This window comes from Lissotriton vulgaris, chromosome 6 (assembly GCF_964263255.1).
Source record: "Lissotriton vulgaris chromosome 6, aLisVul1.2, whole genome shotgun sequence".
Classification (NCBI taxonomy): Eukaryota; Metazoa; Chordata; class Amphibia; order Caudata; family Salamandridae; genus Lissotriton; species Lissotriton vulgaris.
Genome location: NC_141694.1, coordinates 1,318,142,542 through 1,318,161,705, shown reverse-complemented (window position 1 = coordinate 1,318,161,705; position 19,164 = coordinate 1,318,142,542). Strand labels below are relative to the sequence as shown.

The 19,164-nt window shown below is 43.9% G+C and overlaps 1 protein-coding gene across 5 annotated transcripts in view; it reads right to left on the bottom strand.

Moving 5' to 3' along the window:
• Window positions 1-11,935: 11,935 nt before the first annotated feature.
• The window catches only part of STXBP5 (syntaxin binding protein 5), a 1,242,391-nt gene continuing 1,235,162 nt past the window's right edge, over window positions 11,936-19,164 (bottom strand). For all 5 annotated transcript variants that reach the window (XM_086927454.1, XM_086927457.1, XM_086927456.1 and 2 more), the window contains one exon: window positions 11,936-13,932. In XM_086927454.1, coding sequence (XP_086783580.1) covers window positions 13,891-13,932 — 42 coding nt within the window. In that variant the 3' untranslated portion in view covers window positions 11,936-13,890. The remainder of the gene's footprint in view (window positions 13,933-19,164) is intronic.

Genomic DNA, 19,164 nt, shown 5'->3' with positions numbered 1-19,164 from the left:
GCAGAAGTGGATATCTCCCATGCTGAGATTACCAAGACTATTAAACCTTATATAAAAGGAACAGCACTTCAGTGTTTGAGGCAGCAGGCTTAAGAACCTCAGTGAGCACATTCGTTTCGGTTTTAATTGACGGCATGGTAACTCCAGAACATCTACTGCCATCCTCACCAGAGAGTGCAAAGATGAACCTTGAGGAGAGGAGGCCCTGAACGGAACTCCATTTCTGTCTCAAGGGAGGAACCAAGGCACTGGCTAAAGTGAGGCCACCAAAATCAACAGCAGTGTCAATAGGGCCCTGGTCCAACCCCTCTCAAGTCACATAAGGATCTAGGGATTCAGAATCAGACCCAAAAAGACAATGTTTATTGTTACAATACCTATCCTCCTTCAATAGTCTTTGAGCATGTTATCTAGGTCTGTGTCCTTCCACGAGCCACACTGGCTGTGATTCTATAGGAGCCGGTAGTGGTGCCAGAGGTGCCAAACTCAGTGTCCGAGCGGAACAAGGTTATTGGGGAGGGGGGGGAGGGGGGCTGGGGACTTCAGCAGCCTTGGTGTTGGTGCCATCTGTGGCAACACGCATGGCTCAGCATATCTTTGGACTTGCAGGAAGAGAGTCTGGCCCGCTCCAGAGGCTGAAGGGTCAGCTCAGAACGACGCCATAAGGGGGATAAACATGGGCATGCTATACGAACCCATTGGGCAGAAGGAGCACCAGAATGGGCTGCCGCTCTAGAGAAAACATGGCATTAAGAAACACCGCTGGATCTGATCCTAGGGTTTGAAAGTTGGGATTAGTTAGTATAAGCAGCGAAGACCACTTAGAGTAGGCTGGTTCAACTGCAGGCTCCAGGGGCAATGCCAGGTATATATGTCAGCGAAGTTGGTTTAGAAAGTGAAAGATGTACTAACTCCAGTTCCGTAGATGAGGATCCTCTGATAGTTGGAGGACAAATTGGTGACTTGCCTATTGTAGCAGCTCTGAGTTCTTATATTTCTTCCATTTGCTCGAGAAATGGGATGATCGTGGCCGTTTGATGAACCAGGAGTGATGTTTGTCTTTATTCTTCATGGTCCCACGCCAGGACAATTGCCTCCCTCTCCTTAATTGCCTTAGGTGCATACTGAGGCAAGACTCACAAGAGTTAGAAGCTTGGTAAGACTCCAGGCCTCCGGGCCGATAGATTAGGGTTCTGTGACAGAAATCCATGTCTTGCAGTCCCTATTAATACATTTTAGAGCCCGAACACTTTTGGGGAGACATTCTAGCACTGCACTTGAAACTCTCTCAGAAAGCAAGCTCAGGATCCACGTCGAAGCTGTGGAGAAAAAAAGAGAACCAACGTTGTTCTGTGGTGGATGCTATATGGCTACAGCGACAACACCAGATGCCGTTTCTGGTGCCAACACAGAGCACACCCTCAACTGGTGTCATAGAACTTTGAAGTTTTCCAGATTCAGTCTGACGTTGTGGTTCACTGAAAAGGAGAGGAATGTGCAGGTAAGATAAGCCATCAAAAATATCTGTATTCCCTAAACGTTACTACAGTGCCATTTCTCGTGATGGAGACGTGTGTGCCACAGAGAAATTGTTACCTTGGGTTGTTACACAGCCAGCCTCTTTTTTTAAAATTCTTTTCGGCATATAAATTCCTCGGTTCATTCAATAGTTACCCAAACTGGGAAATCCATCCAGTGGCTACTCTAAAATTACCCATGATTTCATTAAGTGACCCCCCCCCTCTGGGACTTTCTAGCACACAAACCTTTATGCTCTTATCTTTTCTAGTGCTGATAACGTTGTGAGTTACAAAAACATTAAAGAAAAGTGAACTTTTACACAGCCAGATTCTAGGCCCATCCTACTGGTGCACATTATTATAGCTGGGGATTATAATTCTGGAATAGCTCCTCTACCCTCCTAGTCCCGAGTCTGCAGTTGACCACCCTGTCACTTGCACACCATGTTCTCACTCTTCCAGCACAAAATAAATATATATTTGTTTGGAAAAAGTTTTCTGCAACATTCTGATAAATAACGATTAAGACTACGGCTGATTTTAAATGGCATTCCGTACATAACTGGTCTAAGTGACTGTCCAGCAATTTAAATATCTAGAGATAACGACTCTACTATGAACCACTGTTTATACATTCCTTGTAATTACCCAAGGTTTTTTGGTGAGGTATTGCATGGCCCTTGTCATTTTTAAAGTGGGGTTCCTAATGACACAGATAAATGCTGCTACTAGAAATAGAAATTGTAATACCAAAGGTAGTACCAATGAAATAGCCACATCGGGCTCTACTCAAGGCTCAAGCTGAATTAGTATGTTAGAATTTCTATAACAGGTAGGAAATAACTCTTTCTGCCAATACTTTAGCAGCTCTATTGCCTGCAGAAATCTTTGCATTCTTATGAAAAGCCCATGTGCAAAGAGCCAGGTTTGTGAAAGGAAAAGTGCATTTAATTGGCAGAATTACAATGCCTGCATTTCTGCATATGAGGCTGTATAAATAACATTTTAAAGCACATATTGGAATGGGTAAACAATGCCTCCTGCTCACAGAGGTGGAAGAACAAGTTACATAACTTTGATAATGCTCTTTCTGTTGGATACTCTATCTAATTGCAGATTTTTCACTTTGTGTATGTTCCCCAAGCGTCAGACTGGATCTGGAAACTCCAAATCAGTACTCCTGCATGCAGGTAAGTGGTGTTGTTCGGCTCCGCACCAAGACTGTTCAATTCTGGAAGTGATAAGAGGAGCACATATGAGCGCCACCCATTCGTGCTGACGTCAATTGCTTCCTTATAGACTGGTCAAGTCTTCAGATGCAGAATGCATCAGCAAATTAGCATGCCCAGTGGGCAGATCTCTAGATTGGGATCGTTTTAGAGTTGAAAAGCCTTGTTCACAGAAGGTGAAGGCGGGATGGTCATTGAGGAATTTTTGGTTAGAGTATCTACCAGAAATAATGCCACTGCACATAAGTATCTCGTTTTTTGGATGAATATTTCTAACTGGTGATTCATCACATTGTGAATAGATACCTAATCAATCCCTCTCCAGATGGTGGGTCTGCTAACTGGCTCATACCAAAAAGTCCTGCAGGATTAAGCGGGCAAATTGCCCAACTATACAGACCTAACTGTCGACGCAGTAGTGCTTCGTGATAGTGCGTACAAATGCCCATGTGGCCGTCTGCTATATACCCAGAATAGGCATTCCACATGCGGCAGCAGTGGTCAAATGAGACTGTGGGCTATCTAAAGGCTTCTTCTTGACCATTGTGTAGCAAACCTTCATGCAGAGCACAATCCATCGAGAGATGGTCTGCGACTGCACTACCTTGCCCTTCTTTACCACAGAAAACCCCACAAAGACCAGATCGTCCACCCAATGTTTTTTGGTGATATCAATGTAAAATCTGAGTGCTCTCTTGGAGTACAAACAATGGAGTCTCTCTTCCTCTTTTGAGGGATGAGGCAGAGCAAAAAAACAACGGAAGAAATACAGCCCAATTGACACGAAAGGGTGTTACCACTTTTGGCAGAAAAATAGAAACTTGGGTCCACATCACCAGCTGATCTGGAAAGAACATGGAATGGGTGGTTGGAGAAAAAGAGCATGAAGCTAGCTCTGATGCTGAGCAGATTTTTATGGCAATCAGGAATATCATTTGGAGGGTCAGGAGACGTAGTTGACAACTGTGCATTGGCTCAAGGGAATACACATTAAAAAAGTAGAGAATGAAATGTAAATCCCACTGTGGCATCCCAAATGGCTTTGGTGAAAACAGATGTTGCAAACCTCTCAAAAATATCAATAGCGGATTTGAACAAAGAAAGCTGGTCTACAACAGTAAAAAAGTGGACACAGCACACAGGTAGCCGTTAACATTAAATGAAAAACTTCTGAAGGAAGGTCAAATAAGATCAACAGCCACTCTCAATCTCCTAACATTGAAATGCAGAATGTGTAGGCTAAAGTGCAGCACATCATCTGTTGCTGTGATAGAAGATGCTTCCGAAACGGCAGCTTGATCAGAGGACAGATGCTCATGCCCAGAAGCTCAAAGAACCACAATCTCAAGGCCCCATCGGTGAAACTAGGATGACTTGGATCCTGTTGTTCCAGATCTTCTTCAGAGCTTGGGGCAGGAGAGGATGCGGCAGAAATGCATACTTGAGTCTCCAGCTCCTATCTAGGCAGAATGAATTTCACAGAGACAGCCGCCTTGTGAACTCGTACACGCAAAAGTGCTCACATTATATGATCTCAGCAGTAGGAAAAAGTTTGAGGCAGAGTTTTCCTCACTGATTGAAGCCTTCCAGTGCCATGTCTGGGTGTTACTGCCATTATCGGTCCTCCAGGCAACAGCAGCCAAGTTTGTCCGTCCTAGCATTTAGAAATGTAACCGGTGTTTCAGCACCAGAGAAATTTCCTTGGTGGGTCAGCCACTTTAAGATGCATAGAGCCAGAGGGAGGGCGTGGCTAGCTGCCAAAGATGCTGGGTGGACTCCCTTAAAGCTCCCTAATGGCACCCACATAAACATGACACCAGGAGGCTGTAGATGTGCTGACAATCCCCGCATTCGCCCTCAAGGGCAGTCCTGTTGGCTGGCTGGGGCAGTGAGGCTGCGGACCGCCATTGTGAGAGGCGTGCTGCGGGGCTGACAGCGCATCATGTCCCTGATGGTCTCCTAGCACCTCACACTTCTACTGCCTCAGACGCCGAGTTTGCACCGTGGACTGGGTTGGGTCTTCACCTGGGTCCACCTGGCATCCGGACCGGATAACCCTGGCCTGCACCAACTGACTGGGAGATTGCCCCCGAGGTGAAGCACCCGACGCAGTAGAGCCGCGCACTAGCCGGGTGTGGGTCATGCTATGGGAGCAGGACCCTTCCGGGTGTGGTCTCCAGCACACCTCATGCTAATCGACCAGGGACGGAGGTGGGTGCAGTAGTGCAGCTGAGGCGGGCACGACTGGCGCCATACCATACACTGTGGCCTGCTGGTTCTCCCTGCGATCCTGACGGGAGAGCGGCTCTCCAGTAAGCCGGCCTTAGAGATTGTCTTAACTGAATCAGTGCTGCAAGTCACGGCTCTCAGAGGCCACCCAGTCCTTGCAATTGACCCTTTTCTGCATAGCCATACCATGGAGTGAGCAGGATCCTGGGACACTCTGAAACAGGGGCCCACTAGGCCCACAGCTGGGATCAACAGCTCAGGTCAAACACTGCTGGCATAAGGATATAGCCCACATCCCCAACCCTATGACATCTCTCCTGTCGAAACATTGCCACTAGGGCCCTGGCAGGCAGGCCCTGGGGTCTTTCCATCACCATCTTATGCCCTGCTAAACAGAGCTGCTCTCCATGTAAACAATAAAGGCCTGGGCATTACTAGTGGAAGATCATCGCAAACTGTACGACAAGGTCAAAGTCGCAGAATGGGAAATAGTGACTCAGACTCCCCAGAAGGTGACCCAAACAGCTGAACCAGATCATAGGCACTTTCATCTGCACCTTTTACATAGGGCTGAGGATACGGGGCGGTGGGTGTGACGAAACAATGTGCAAATTATTGGACTGCCCAGAGCGACTCAATGCTACATTGTTTAAAGAAAATTGGCTGAACACCAGGGTGGGCCCACAAGGACTCTCTGCCTTCACCGTACAGAGCATGCAGGGTACCCACACGCCATCAACCACCAGGGCACTTTCCAGGCCCATTGTGGCCCGTATACTTAACTGCAGGGATCGATACACTGTCCTGAATAAGGCCAGGAAAACGCTCCTAATTATTTTTTATAACACTAATGTGGCCCTCTTTCCTGACATTGCTCGAGTAGTTCTGTTCAAACAAGCAGAATTTATTGCTGCAAAGAAACAACTCCGATCAGATGGTTTACAAACGCCATAATGTTTCCAGTGCACCTTAGGATAGTACATGACCAGCAAACTCTGTTCTTTGACACCCAGAGTTGATTTGGGACTGGTTGGAGACATTACCCAAATGCCCGTCGCAAACCACCCCTGGAGACTCAGAGTGTCTCCCTCAACGATGCCTGCGTGGGAATTCTCATCAGCTTCCAACCAGATTGCTCCCTCTTCTCAACATGCGATGGAGGAGTGACGTGCAGTAATAGCTACAGTGACTTCGACCAGACAACAACCCCACCTGCCTCCAACCAGCTCATCTAGCTGTGCAGCCTCAGACTTAGTTACAAGCATGGCCCCCTTTCCCAGGTGGAGCACTGTCTATTAGGCCTGTACCCATGGCCTAAGATTCGAAAAGCATTGTGCTTCGTAGACCTAGCGCTCCTACTAGCCAAGCAGCAGATTACCAGATGCTGGAAATCTCACGCCCTCCTTGCGGCCAACTGGTGCGAGGTGGTCATGCATTGGGGCACAGCTGTGAGACAAGCTTTGCGTAGGAACGAGCACCGTGGACTTCGAAAATAGGCCATAGTCTTAGAATGGGGTAGTGTCTTAGAAACATTCAAGCCCCAAATAGATTATGGTTGGGGACCTGTTGAGGGTGGGAGGAACCCACCCTGTAGATATTGCTGATACTCCCTCTGACATTCCCCACAACTGTTGCCATGTGGCAGAACAAGCCTATTGTCTTTGTGTAGCTGAGCACCCCCATGTCGACCTGACCTAATGGATCTCGCCCCTTCACTCCCCAAGACTCTTCTAACAATACTGTTGGCTAATAATTACACATGACAGAAGACTAGTTGGGGTTAGGGTGGGGAGCAATGTCTGAACATTTTGTTTGAGTTGCACTACCTCAACGAAACTTGGCTACACAGTCTATGATTACCTCCTGTAACAATGTTAATATGTTCAATGTGCTCTTTCGCCCACATCGCCTGATGCAAAGTTTATACTGCACAGGCTCTTGAATGGCTAAAATGTACACTGTGACATACAACTCAATATATGCCATGTATCTTTTTTATACGCTATAACTCCAAGTATGTTTTAAATGTTTATTTTTTTATTTAAAAAGAGGCAAAGAGCCTTCTGACCCAGGACCCAAGGCCGCACAGTGCACTGCTTGTTTCAATACTGCATGGAGGTGGTGCTGTCTTTGAGCACCTGCATCAGCCTTCCTCGGATGGGGGAAGGAAGTCCTTCAATGCCAAGCAAATCTACTGCAAATCCAACAAATTGATGTGGACTCAAGCTTCTACTGGAGGCCAGTTGCCTCTGATTTCCACCTTTGCAGGTGTCCTCTTCGACCCAGAAGTTATGAATCTGTCCCCACTGTTAAATATGGGTGGGGTAAGGAAAGTGGTCTACCACTGACCCAATCGAGGTCCAGCAGCCACGACTACAGATCATTTGCAGCCTCCTCAGGAATCTGGAACAATCCGACAGTGCTGTTTCACTGGAACTTTATATCGCGCTGCAGAGCCTGCATATCCTATCTGGCATGTTTCACCATCAGGATGCAGGAGGTCAGCAATCCCAGCATTCTCAGAGCCATCTAAACTAAGATCCAAGACAGAGACTGAAACATAAGTATCATAGTCTGAATGTTCTGGCTCTGAGGGAAAGGCTGTAAACCGTACCCTATTCAAGAATGCACCAATGAACGAGAGCATCTATGAAGGAGCAAGGTGTGACTTCGGCATATTGACAGTGAATCCTACTGATGTTAGGAGGTTTGCTGTCATTTGGAGACGGACGGATACTGTCTGGGGTAAGCCCGCTTCAACATCTAGTCATCGAGGTAGGGTACGATTGGTACATTAGACCTCCAAAGGTGTGCTGCGACCACCACCATCACTTTTGTGAACACCCGAGTGGCACTGGTGAGGCCAAATGGAGCACTGCAAACTGAAAATGCTCCTATCCTGCTGCGAGCCGAAGGTAGCACATGGGGGTCAGCAGGACGCGTATATGAAAATAAACGTCCTTCGGGCCAAACACCACCATCCAGACTCCAGGATCAGACAGGACATTGGCTAGCATGAACATCTTGAATTTGTTATTTCGCAGAAAGGCATTGAGAGGGCAAATATCTAAGATAGGACAAAGGCCTCCATCCTTCTTCAGAACAAGGAAGTAGCAAGAGTAACACCAAGTATCTACTCACGAGGCTGGAAGCCTCTTGATGGCCCCTTTAATCAGATGGGTCTGCACTTCCTGCTCAAGATGGACACATGGTCCTCAGTCATCTTGATAGGAGTGGAAAGAGTGCAGGGTAGAGAGAAATGGTAGGGCAATCATAGGACCCCCCTGTCTGATGTAATGTCTTGCCACACCTAGAACAAATGCTGGATCCTGCCCACAACAGGGGGGTTGAGTGCCGGAAAGGATACACAAAAGATGTTTTGCAGATTCAGCAGCTGGAGGGTGGAAGACTGAGTTGCCTGTTGCCATGGGCCAGTACACAGAGAAATATCCAGGCCGCTAGCATCTTGTAGCTCCTCACACCATGGGAGAACAAAATGGGAAACAAAATCATCCCCTTCATCAAAATTTTCTTGTCCGAATCATGGCTGAAAAGGTTGTGTAAAGTCTTAGCTCTACTGAGTGGTAAGGGCAAGGTATTTGAATCTGAGGAGGTAACTGCTGGCTACGCTCTGGTGGGACCAGGGTAAGGCCTTGGTCAAGATTGGGATGGATTTTGGTTTGAGTCGTAGAGCACAATAGGCTGCAAACCCTCCTTAAGCATGGATACAAAGGGAAGGCACCAGTGAATGGCACCAAAACTGAAGTCAGCACCGGAGCCATACTGAACCTGAAGCAGGATGGAAGGGACAGGCTCCATCAAGGGCGGACCCACCAGCAGAAGTCAGGCTGAAGGCCCCTGCGGATCCTTCAGGCCCGAAGGAGCACCAAAGGAAACCAGTAAAGTGACGAAAATGTGCAGCATGCCCCCCTAAATGCCTCCACTTACTACATTGATCCAGATGGAACCAGAAATTCGGGGTGCATGCGGACCAGGCACGTGATTGGCTCCAATAAAGATAGGGAGCATGAATATGCCCTTTCTACAGCTTCAAAAGTGGTGTGGAGGGGCTATTCCCACTAGATTTCTTCTTCTTGGACTTACCTGAAGACTTCAACCATGACTATGATGCTGTGGAAATGTGGCCTTCCTTTCGACTTTGACCCCATCATGGTGTGGAGTCTTCAGATGTTTGGCAACAAAGCATCACCTTACAGTTCAGCAAAGCCTTCAGATTCATCAGGGAGTAGTGGTCACAGGCCCTTTAATCGTTTTCTGACCCCAGGCACCATAGACCTACCTTGTGAACGTCTGCCACAGACATCTGTTTACAACAGTCCCTGCACAGATTAAACCCTATTGGAAGTGATATTTCCTTGCACACTAGAATGTTGTTTTTGTCAGTCTTGAAAAAAGTAAAGAAAAGTCTAAGGATTAGCAGCACATCCACTTCTGAGGGTATGAAAAGATAGGAACTGATATCAGACCTCAGGAGTGGCACTTATATGCAGCTCCACTCCTCACTTCCGGAGTCGTACAACGTCGTGTGGAGCCACATGTACTGCTTTGATGATTCCGGATCCAGTTTGATGCCTGGGGAGTAGTCACAAGGTGAGGACTCTGCAGTTAGAAATATCCCTCAGAAAAAAGCACCGTAAATATAGGCCTGGCTTATAATCATAAATCAGACTTATTGGCTTTTGCAATGCGAAGTAGCACAAAGAAAGCTAAAAACGGACAGTATTGGGATTACCAAGTCTTGTTAACAAGGATATAGAGTCCAGAACCTGTAAACATGACACCAATAGTCACAGAAAGTGCTGTTGCTACACATAAGATGGAGAATATGCAGGTCTACAAGTGTGTTTCACAGGCGAAGACTTAGCATTAGTTTGAGACCGCCACATACAACCTAGTTTTGGAGAAGGTAGCAACAAAATTACAGATGACAGATTGGCGGAATAGTGACAATTAGGTAGGCCCACTACTGCAAAGTTGGAATTGGCAGTGCAGTCATGAGTTGTTTGTGGTAGGGTAACTTAAGGTAGTATAGTAGTCATGAGTACTGGCAGCAATTGTGGAGTAGCAAGCAATCGGTTATTGCTAGCACAATCGTCAGGTATTGGAAGCACTGTAGAAGTAGCCAAAGACCCAAAGAGTGCCAGTACAATAGACAAGAGGTGTGTAGCTTTAGTGTAGAAGAGAAAGGTGGCAGTGTGCACTTGTACAGTAGCCAGAGACAAAGGCACTGCGAGGATATCACATCCCCCCATACTTTCGTGTATAGGAAGACTATGTCAATGGGCTGCTTGATGTTAAGGGGTTTGCAGTGCAGCAGATTATGATGAAAACGGAGCTGCATACTCCTGCTCCAGATGCAGCAGTCAATGCTGCCTCTCAAGGTCCTTGAGACACATGATTGAGTGGGGGCTTCTCAGATGAGCCCTGACCTATGCTTCCTTTCAATGGCACAACCTGAGACACAAACGCCGGGGATGCATAAATCCTTTTTTTCAAGCAAAGGAAGTAAGATGCCAGGACATGCTGGTCGCTGTTCCTTTTATTCTTGTGGCTCCTCATCTCTGAGTAACAATATGAGCTTTCTAAGTACCGTGCTTCCTAAAGAATACTAAGCAGTCAGCACCCAAAGTAGTAAAAACACTTAAGTGCAGCAAAAAAGCGTGTACAACAATAAAAGATATAATGCACCTAGCACCAAAAACAAAAAAAACTCCTTTTACCCCATCATCAAACAAGTCTCAACCAAAGATGCCATTGGCTGAGGAGACCTGATCCAAAATGACTGTTTTATCTTTGGTGTTTTACAAACATGTGCTCTCCAAAACAGTGAAGGGTGTCCGTACCAAAACCTAAAAATGGTTTACATTCATTGGGGGAAGGAATGAGGTAAAACGTGCGGTCTCTGCTAATAAGATTCACTTCGGCACATTAAGTTCGTATTGTATATTGTTGAATTCAATTGACAATACTGAATGCTATCTTATGATTAAATTTCTTGCCAATTTTAACAATACCTCTGACCTAATCGTTTTTTAATTGGTCAAACCATTAGAGAGCTCTATAATGCGTAAAAGTATTACTCTAGTTGATGACAGAACCAGAATAAAAAGGAGATAATGCCTAACAACTAACATTGCAAAAACAAAGAAATCAGCATTCCAATGTTAACATTAGGGATGGGTGAGGCAGTAGAGAAAGGGCAGCAATGTTATGTAGACATCAATAGGGTAAAATAATGCATGCAAGTTCAGGGGGATATTGCGGATCAAAACGATTTTCATTATCCTGACCCTAAAATGTTGTTACCTTCATTAGCGAGTATTTAAGTTTACAATTTGCAGAGAACAGATATGGCAAGTACATCTGTACAGAAAGGATTTTAGACCTTGCATTTCACAAGTGCTTGTGCTATACTGATTGTTAAATGGGTTAGCTTGGAATCTTCAATTACTGGTAAAGTTTACAGCAATCGACAATGTTAATACACAATAACAAAATACTTCAAAATACAAAAGGAGTTCTTCTAAGATGACAAAGCCACATGGCAATAGGTTAGGTTCACAGTCCAGAAACATAAGCACACTAAAATGCGACAAAAAATGCCCACGGAAAGAACCATCCCAACTCTAAATCTAACGGAGTTGATGTAGAAGGTAATGTCAACTTAAAACTTGTATCTAAATGTAATTCATTATTCAACTATGTCCTGTATGTTTGGGGATAAAGTGCCAATTGCAATTGTAAAACAATCAATGAAGGGTGATTTGCAGTCAGACAACAAGCAATGCATGGTAAAAGGCAGCTTACTGTTTAAGTTTGAACAGTATGGTAGCTTCTAAGTAAAGGCATGTAGTCATAACCAGTGTGATGGCTGCATGTTTTAGCTTAGTTGGTTAGCTATGGTATGAGCAGTGACGTTAGTGCCCAGGGTACATAAATGCTTAGCTTTTTAATAAATACAATATATTTGGTCTTCAAAAAAATGGCAGTCCAACAATCGCACAAGAGACAGAACCATATTGCTTGATGTCAAACAAACATAAAACAAATGAAAGACCGATGAATAATTAATTTGACAATGGAAGAACGCAATCATCCACATACTAGAGATGAGATACATATTTACTGTAAACTTTCTACACAGCAGTGCACCTTTTCCATTGGATGTAAACAAAAAAGAGAAAGACTATTGAACGGATTAAGCAGGTCAATGCGAGTGTGATAATTCCGAGATTCGTTTGCTTAGCGACGTGTTCCTGAATTGAAAAAGTAAATTACACATAGCATCCAGTCCATATAACAATTATTCTACCTTTCAAGATAAAAACAGTATGATGTCTGTTTGCCAATTTGAAATAAGGCTGTCGTAGGCATAACTGAACGTGGAGAATGGAAATAAAATATCCTCACTTTGGCTAAGGTCGTCTAACCATTCAAGATGGATAGAGGCAATCAACAACTTTACAAAACAGGCATCCTTCAACATTGATAATGTTGGAACTTGTCTTTCTTCTTTTGCAGGTGCAGTCACTCAAGGGTGGGTATAAAAGGCATAATAACCCATTTTTTTGGTTTCTGATTTCCATTGCACCTACTGAAAACACAGCAGTTCACTGTCATAATAATTTCTTTCTTAATAATTAATTATAAGGAAAATCCACTTTCTATCATGCCAACTTAAAAAATAAAATTAATATATGTGCTCAAAAACGCACATGCTATAGATAAATGTTCAAGGGTACATGCTTCCACTCCCCACCTCCCTGGTAATTTCTGTCGATGTACACTTCTTCAGATCTGAGATATAAGTATTTCACTTCGTTGCAATTAACCAAATGTTGATGTTAGCCTTATACAAGTTATTAAAATACTGGCGTTTCACAATATTTGTAAGCCATTTTCTTCAAAGGAACATTCTAAAAACAAGTTATAAAACTCACAGCATGAATGAACCCGTGGCTAATTCCAACATATTTTAATATCTGGAAACAATAAAATAACTTTATCTGCTGAACTGATAAGAGCACAGTTGATAGACATTGAAGTATTCTCCTCGCCACAATGTTTCCACACTGCACATCTGCAAAAGAAATGCAAACTCCCAGCATGCAACGTGGTTCGGTCATATTGTGCACTTGTTTTTACTTCGTCTCTTGCACTTTACAGAGCATGGACTGAATACAGAATACTACATCAGCTGTCCATGAATAGTCTTTTTCTTCACAGGTCTACCACTGCATTATCCTTTTACAATATACTGTACAGTAGGCGTTCCCATTTGTCCAGCCTCTTTGTTGTAAGAGATGATAAAAAACGAACATACTTTTTCAATGATGGCAAGTTCTAGTAAGTTCCATGGATAGCTAGGAGTAGGTTAGCTGCCACTAGTCCAATCAGACAGCCCATGACTTTAGCTAATCCAGCTCTTGGACCCCTGATTTATTGCCTCCTCCCACAGGAGGTTAATAGAGGTTAATACACCGGCAGCAGATACAATAGCACAGAAACTTTTGGCATATGAAATTTTCACATAGGAATGATCCAGCACTGCGCAGATTGCTCATCCCTCACCATTACCGCATCATTGTCCTTGGCCACAGCTGAGTCCTCTTTGCTCCATTCTTCACTTCCCAAGCGTCATAATATCCAATAGCCGTGAGAGAAACACTTAAGTTTGATTGTTGTAATATAATGCACCTCAGTTAAAGCCACGTGACTGAGGTAAAAAAAAAAAAGTGTATGATTTGTGCTAGGAAACAGCCGTATCCATTGATAAATTTCTTTCCCAATCCCTCTTTCCCGCCCCAAAATGTCCAGCAAAAATAAATGAAGATAAAATGGACGATTTCTATTTTTTCTTCTGGATGAAATTAATGATGAATTTTGGGTTTTCAGAATTGATACCACTTCTTGTCTTTGTATTTCATCATCATCTAAATAAAAGCAAAACATATACAAGCCTGATTAGTAAAATGCATAAACATGTCAGTAGATTAAACAAAACAATCTCTGAACACACTGTTAAATATCAATGGCTATCAAAGTTTAATGAAGAAACAGGAAGTAACAGAGTTTGTTTATGAGCAATCTTGCATTTATATCTAAGAATCCAAATGGCTATAATATAAGTCTTTGACCTGAATATCTGAAAGGTTTAAAGAGCACAGATGCAGAAAACATCGAACTCAGAATAGCTTCAGTGCATAATTCATGCTTTTTTCAGGGGCTCATAGATAAAGAAGATGGTTACATATAGTGAACTAACATTTAGGGTAACTTATCATATTCACCTATATACTCATTGCTTCAGCCTTTTCCTTTTAAATTCTCAAGAAAGACTAAAGCACATGCAATGGATTACCATTTACCACTGTACACCCAGTCCCTCATCACACATGCATAACTGGCCATTACCAAATCATATCTCTCTGTCCCGGTCTACCACTTGCAGTGGGACTAAGACAAGATCCTGCAAGTTCCTAGATTCCCTAATGGATCCAGAGGCTAGCTGTCCTGTCAATATGACCTGGATTCCACAGTCCAACCCGGTTTGCCAGTTGAGGAACGGACACCAAGTCAAAGCCTATTGTACAAAGACCCATCAGGATCCTTTATGATATAAACACATCAGATGAGTGCCTCAGGATGAATAAATGAAGTAATGTTGTAAAGTGAGCAATACTCGAGGGTGTCTTAGCGCTATGCAAATCAAGTTCCCGGGGGGAGGGGGGGGGGGGGTTTGGGCGGCAGACAGGTCACCAACCTGGGTGAGGGTCTAAGGTGTTGCACAGTGGAGTGGAAATAGCCAAATCTTCAGCTCCTTACAGAATTGCCGCAGGATGGGTTGTGAGCGAAGTAAGAGAGGCAGGGAATTCCATAGCTTTCCACCGCAGTATGCAAGCATTCTTCCACCCCATTTTGCTCTGTTAATTCTTGGAACAACGACCATGTGCACAGAGCTTGATCTGATGTTCCTGCTGGGCAAGCACCAAGAAAACTGATCTTGGAAAAAAGAAGGACCGGTTCCATAAAGTGCCTTGTGGATTAAACACAGAGCCTTAAAGGATATCCTCTTCTCCACCGGCAGCCAGTGAAGGTCAAACAGTAGGTGAGAAATTGGTTTGAACTTCAGTAGTGTTCTTGCAACAGCATTTTGTGAAGATTGACGTTTTTTATTAGGTATTTGAAGGAGCCTAGATAGAGGGCATTGCAGTAGTCCATTTTTGGGGAGAGTAGCCATGAGCACTGTGTTTTGCTTGTTCAAATGGCATGAAAGGGAGAATTGTTTTTAGGACCATCAGCACCCAGCTGATGTCACCACATTCAATTGGGCAAAAAACATAGTTTGGCGTCACTGCTAAGAATTAGGAGGAACTGCACTGAGATTGGGGACTTTGATAGACATGCCGAATTCTTCTGTAAAGAAATGGAAGGGAGGGGATATCCCAAAAAGTTGCTAAAACATTCAAAAAAAAGAGCAAGATTCACACCCAGAGAGTCTCTGTTAGAGAAAAAGATTAAGTCAGACCTAAACAAACTTGTCTGTGTGACCACTTTCGGTCCCCACACTAACAAGTTTCGACAAATTGTCCTTAAGAATTGGCATTTATTGGAGAACCTTAACTGCCCTATGCCCAAGCCTATCTTCGCAATGAAGAAAAACCTCAGTATTGGTCAGCAACTGATACGTGCTGACAGCTACATTCCGAAACCTAGAAGCAACCTTATAACACAATGGAACTTGCCACCTATTGTGGGACATCACCGATGTGGGAATTGTGTTGCTTGCCCGACAACACTGGAGGGGGAGGTTTTTGACCATGATGGAATTTCATGGAAACACACAAACTTTACTAATTGTAAAACGAAAAATGTGGTTTATGCAGTGCTTTGCCCATGTGACAAGGTTTACATCGGCAAAACGAGTCAACAAATCAACATCAGAATAACCCAACATCGATCAAGAATCAGGAAAAGGGTCCAATCAGCACCAATGGTTGAACACTTCTTGAGCCTAAATCACAATGAGAATCAGTTTAAGTGGACTGTTCTGGCAACAATTGACTCAAAACACGGATCTGTGTGCGTGGACAGTGCCTTACTGCGCAAGGAAGCGTATTTAATCATGAAGTTTGATAGTATAAATAAAGGACTGAACTGCATGAGTGAGCTTAATAGGGCTTAATCGGCTGATTGGACCCCCGTTTTTGATTACTATGTATTTCCACCTTGGGTCATTTTTTTTGGCCATCCGCTACGAAATTTTGCCATAACTAATGATGACTCCAGGGCTTTTGGACCACAAACCCCAGAATGCACCTTCATGAATAGTGGGGCTTGCTCCGCCCTTGTCACGTGACTCCCGTCCGCATTTTCTAACTAGTAATGAAGACGGCAGCATGGAGGCTCGTCCCCTCGTTGACTGTGTAGGAGACACTCATTTCTGAGATTCAACCATACCTCGAAGGTAAGCGCGTCCCTTTGTTTCACTAAATACTGGACACGCTGACGAGTTGTTTTTCTATCTGACTCGGTCAGTCGAGTTGTCACAAACTCCGTTTTCTTTCCGCCTTTAGAAACTAAAATCGGCGCTGACCCGCACACCCCTAATTCGTGGCATCTCTACATGAATTTAACAACCATTCACGTAAGTGCTGGTCTGATGAGCGCTTCACGCGTTCCGGGTATGACGGATTTAATGGCTTACGCTATGGTTTGTTTTGAATCCTTTCTTCCTACCAGAGTTGATGTGCGAACACGCCACGTTGGTCCTTAGTGCATTGGAAGATTGGAGACGACATGCCCTTTGCGAGCTCACATTAGGTAAAAAAAAAACCCTTTTTTCATTAAACTAATCTGAAGGTGTTGGTCTATTAAAATGTCTCCAACTCGACTTAGCCTCTGTTACCTTGTCAATTACAGGCGAGCGCTGCATAAACTTACATCAGAAGGCCCTTATTTTCCGGCTGGTCACAGACCAGGTATGGAGCATTTTTTCAAGTATAAATGATTGCTTTGTATAAAGACGCTCTGGGAAGAGTAGCTTGAATCAGTTTTTTTGTTTTTTTCACAAACAGTTGGTTTACCCTGAAAAGACTCATCCAGCCCTGATGAGAGTCCGGCAATTCTAAAAACCGAGACTTGAAACGCGTCGGCCACTATATTAAGTATAGTTTGAATCCTGAACGATAGGAATCCTTGCATTAATTTGTAATTGTATTCCGCACAGTTGCATTCTTTTTTATTCATGAATTGTCTAAATATGCAAGAGTGATTTCATTATATTCCAACTGTTTTCACCACTTACATGATTTGATCACTATATGTTATAGTCGTTGTTGTTGTCGATAAGATTTGTAAACTTTGTTCATATTTTTTCTGTATGTACAATTGATTTGTGATAATTGCAGGTGTTATGTGTATTGTTAGTAGGACATCACTAAAATGGATTCTCTGTTGAGTGGATTACATGTCCCTCTTTTTCTAAATATGTTGAATAATTAAAAACTAAGTAGCCAAAATCAAAGGCTAGGATAAACGTATTGACTTGCGTTTATTTCTGTTTAAAATAATTCTTTAAATTAATTGGTTGTGAAGGTACATTCTTTTTCTCTTGCAATAATCGGCCCTACCTTCCTTCCTCAATTTTGCTGGGCCAATCCCCTTCTTCGAACATTTTGCTTGTTCAAATGGCATGAAAGGGAGAATTGTTTTTAGGACCATCAGCACCCAGCTGATGTCACCACATTCAATTGGGCAAAAAACATAGTTTGGCGTCAAAGATTACTCCCAAGTTTCTTGCCTTATGCACTGGCTGAGTCAATGCCTCAAATCAGAGGGCCACCAGGATGCATACCAAAAGGAGGTCTCTTTCCCAAAAAGCAGACCCTCGGGTTTGTCCGAGTTTAGCTTAAGAAAGTTTCTCTGCATTCAACCTGGAACTGCGGCCATGCCCCTGCAAAAGTTGTGTGCATCATTTTCCACATGTGATTTAATGGATACCACTGTCTGTGTATCATCCGCATTGGATAACACAGCCAGGCCAAAACTGTGAATGAGTTTTGCGAAGGGCATGACATACACATTGAAAAAAGTGCGACTGAGTGCAGAACCCTGAGGCACCCCACAGGGGAGAGAGAATGGTCTAGACTTTACATGTCCAACCTCGACCCACTGCGGTCTACCTTCAAGGAACAAGCTCAGCAATATTAATGCAGTATTCCTGAAGCCCAGAGAATGAAGACGTTTGATAAGAAGTGTGTGGTGAACAGTATTGAAGGCGGCGGAGAGATCCAATAGGATTAATGCAGTTCCGCCGCCCTTGTCAACTACATCTTTTATTTCCTCAGATGCAGCCATCAGGGCGGACTCCGTACAATGGCTTTCTCTAAAATCGAATTGTGATAGGTCGAGCAGCTGGTTGGTGTCCAAAAAAGTTAGTATTTCCTCATTAATTGCCTTCTCTAAAATCTTGGCAGGAAACAGGAGACTGGAGATGGATCTGTAGCTTTCCACCAGCTTTGGGTCAAGGGAAGGTTTTTCACCAAGAGCAGAATGGAGGCTTTTTTCCAGATATTTGGGTAATGCCCTGAGCTCAATGCCATATTTAGTAGTTCCTTCAGCGTCCTGGCCACCTTGCTGGCCACCAGATTGATGATCCGTGGGGGACAACGGTCCAAGGGGGCTCCGGATTTAATGGACCCTATGAGATTTATCTTTTTTTCCCACGTCAGAGGTGAAAACCTCTCAAAAATGGGATATTCACAGGGCCCGGAGACTGATCCGAGGTGTAGAGCCTCTTCTTGATATGGGGAAGAATCGATGCTCAATGTATTCAGAGAAAACACTCGAAAAATAGAGATGACCTGGAGTTGGAAAAAGTCCGCCAACTTATTGCAGAAGGATACATCAGGTACAAAGATGTTACAGTTTTTCCATTTAGACAGATCTTTGACTATTTTAAAAAGGTCCATGGTCGAGTTTGTGGCTAGTTTGATTTTCCCAGAGAAGTATCTGGTCTTTTCTGCTTTGATTAGCTATGTATACTCAGAAAGCACTTTATATTACATTATTTAATCTGGAAGATAATCTCTGCTCCATTTCCGCTCCTGATGTCTGCACTTAAGCTGCGCAGCTTTTAGGGCCAGCGAGAACCAGGGGGCTTA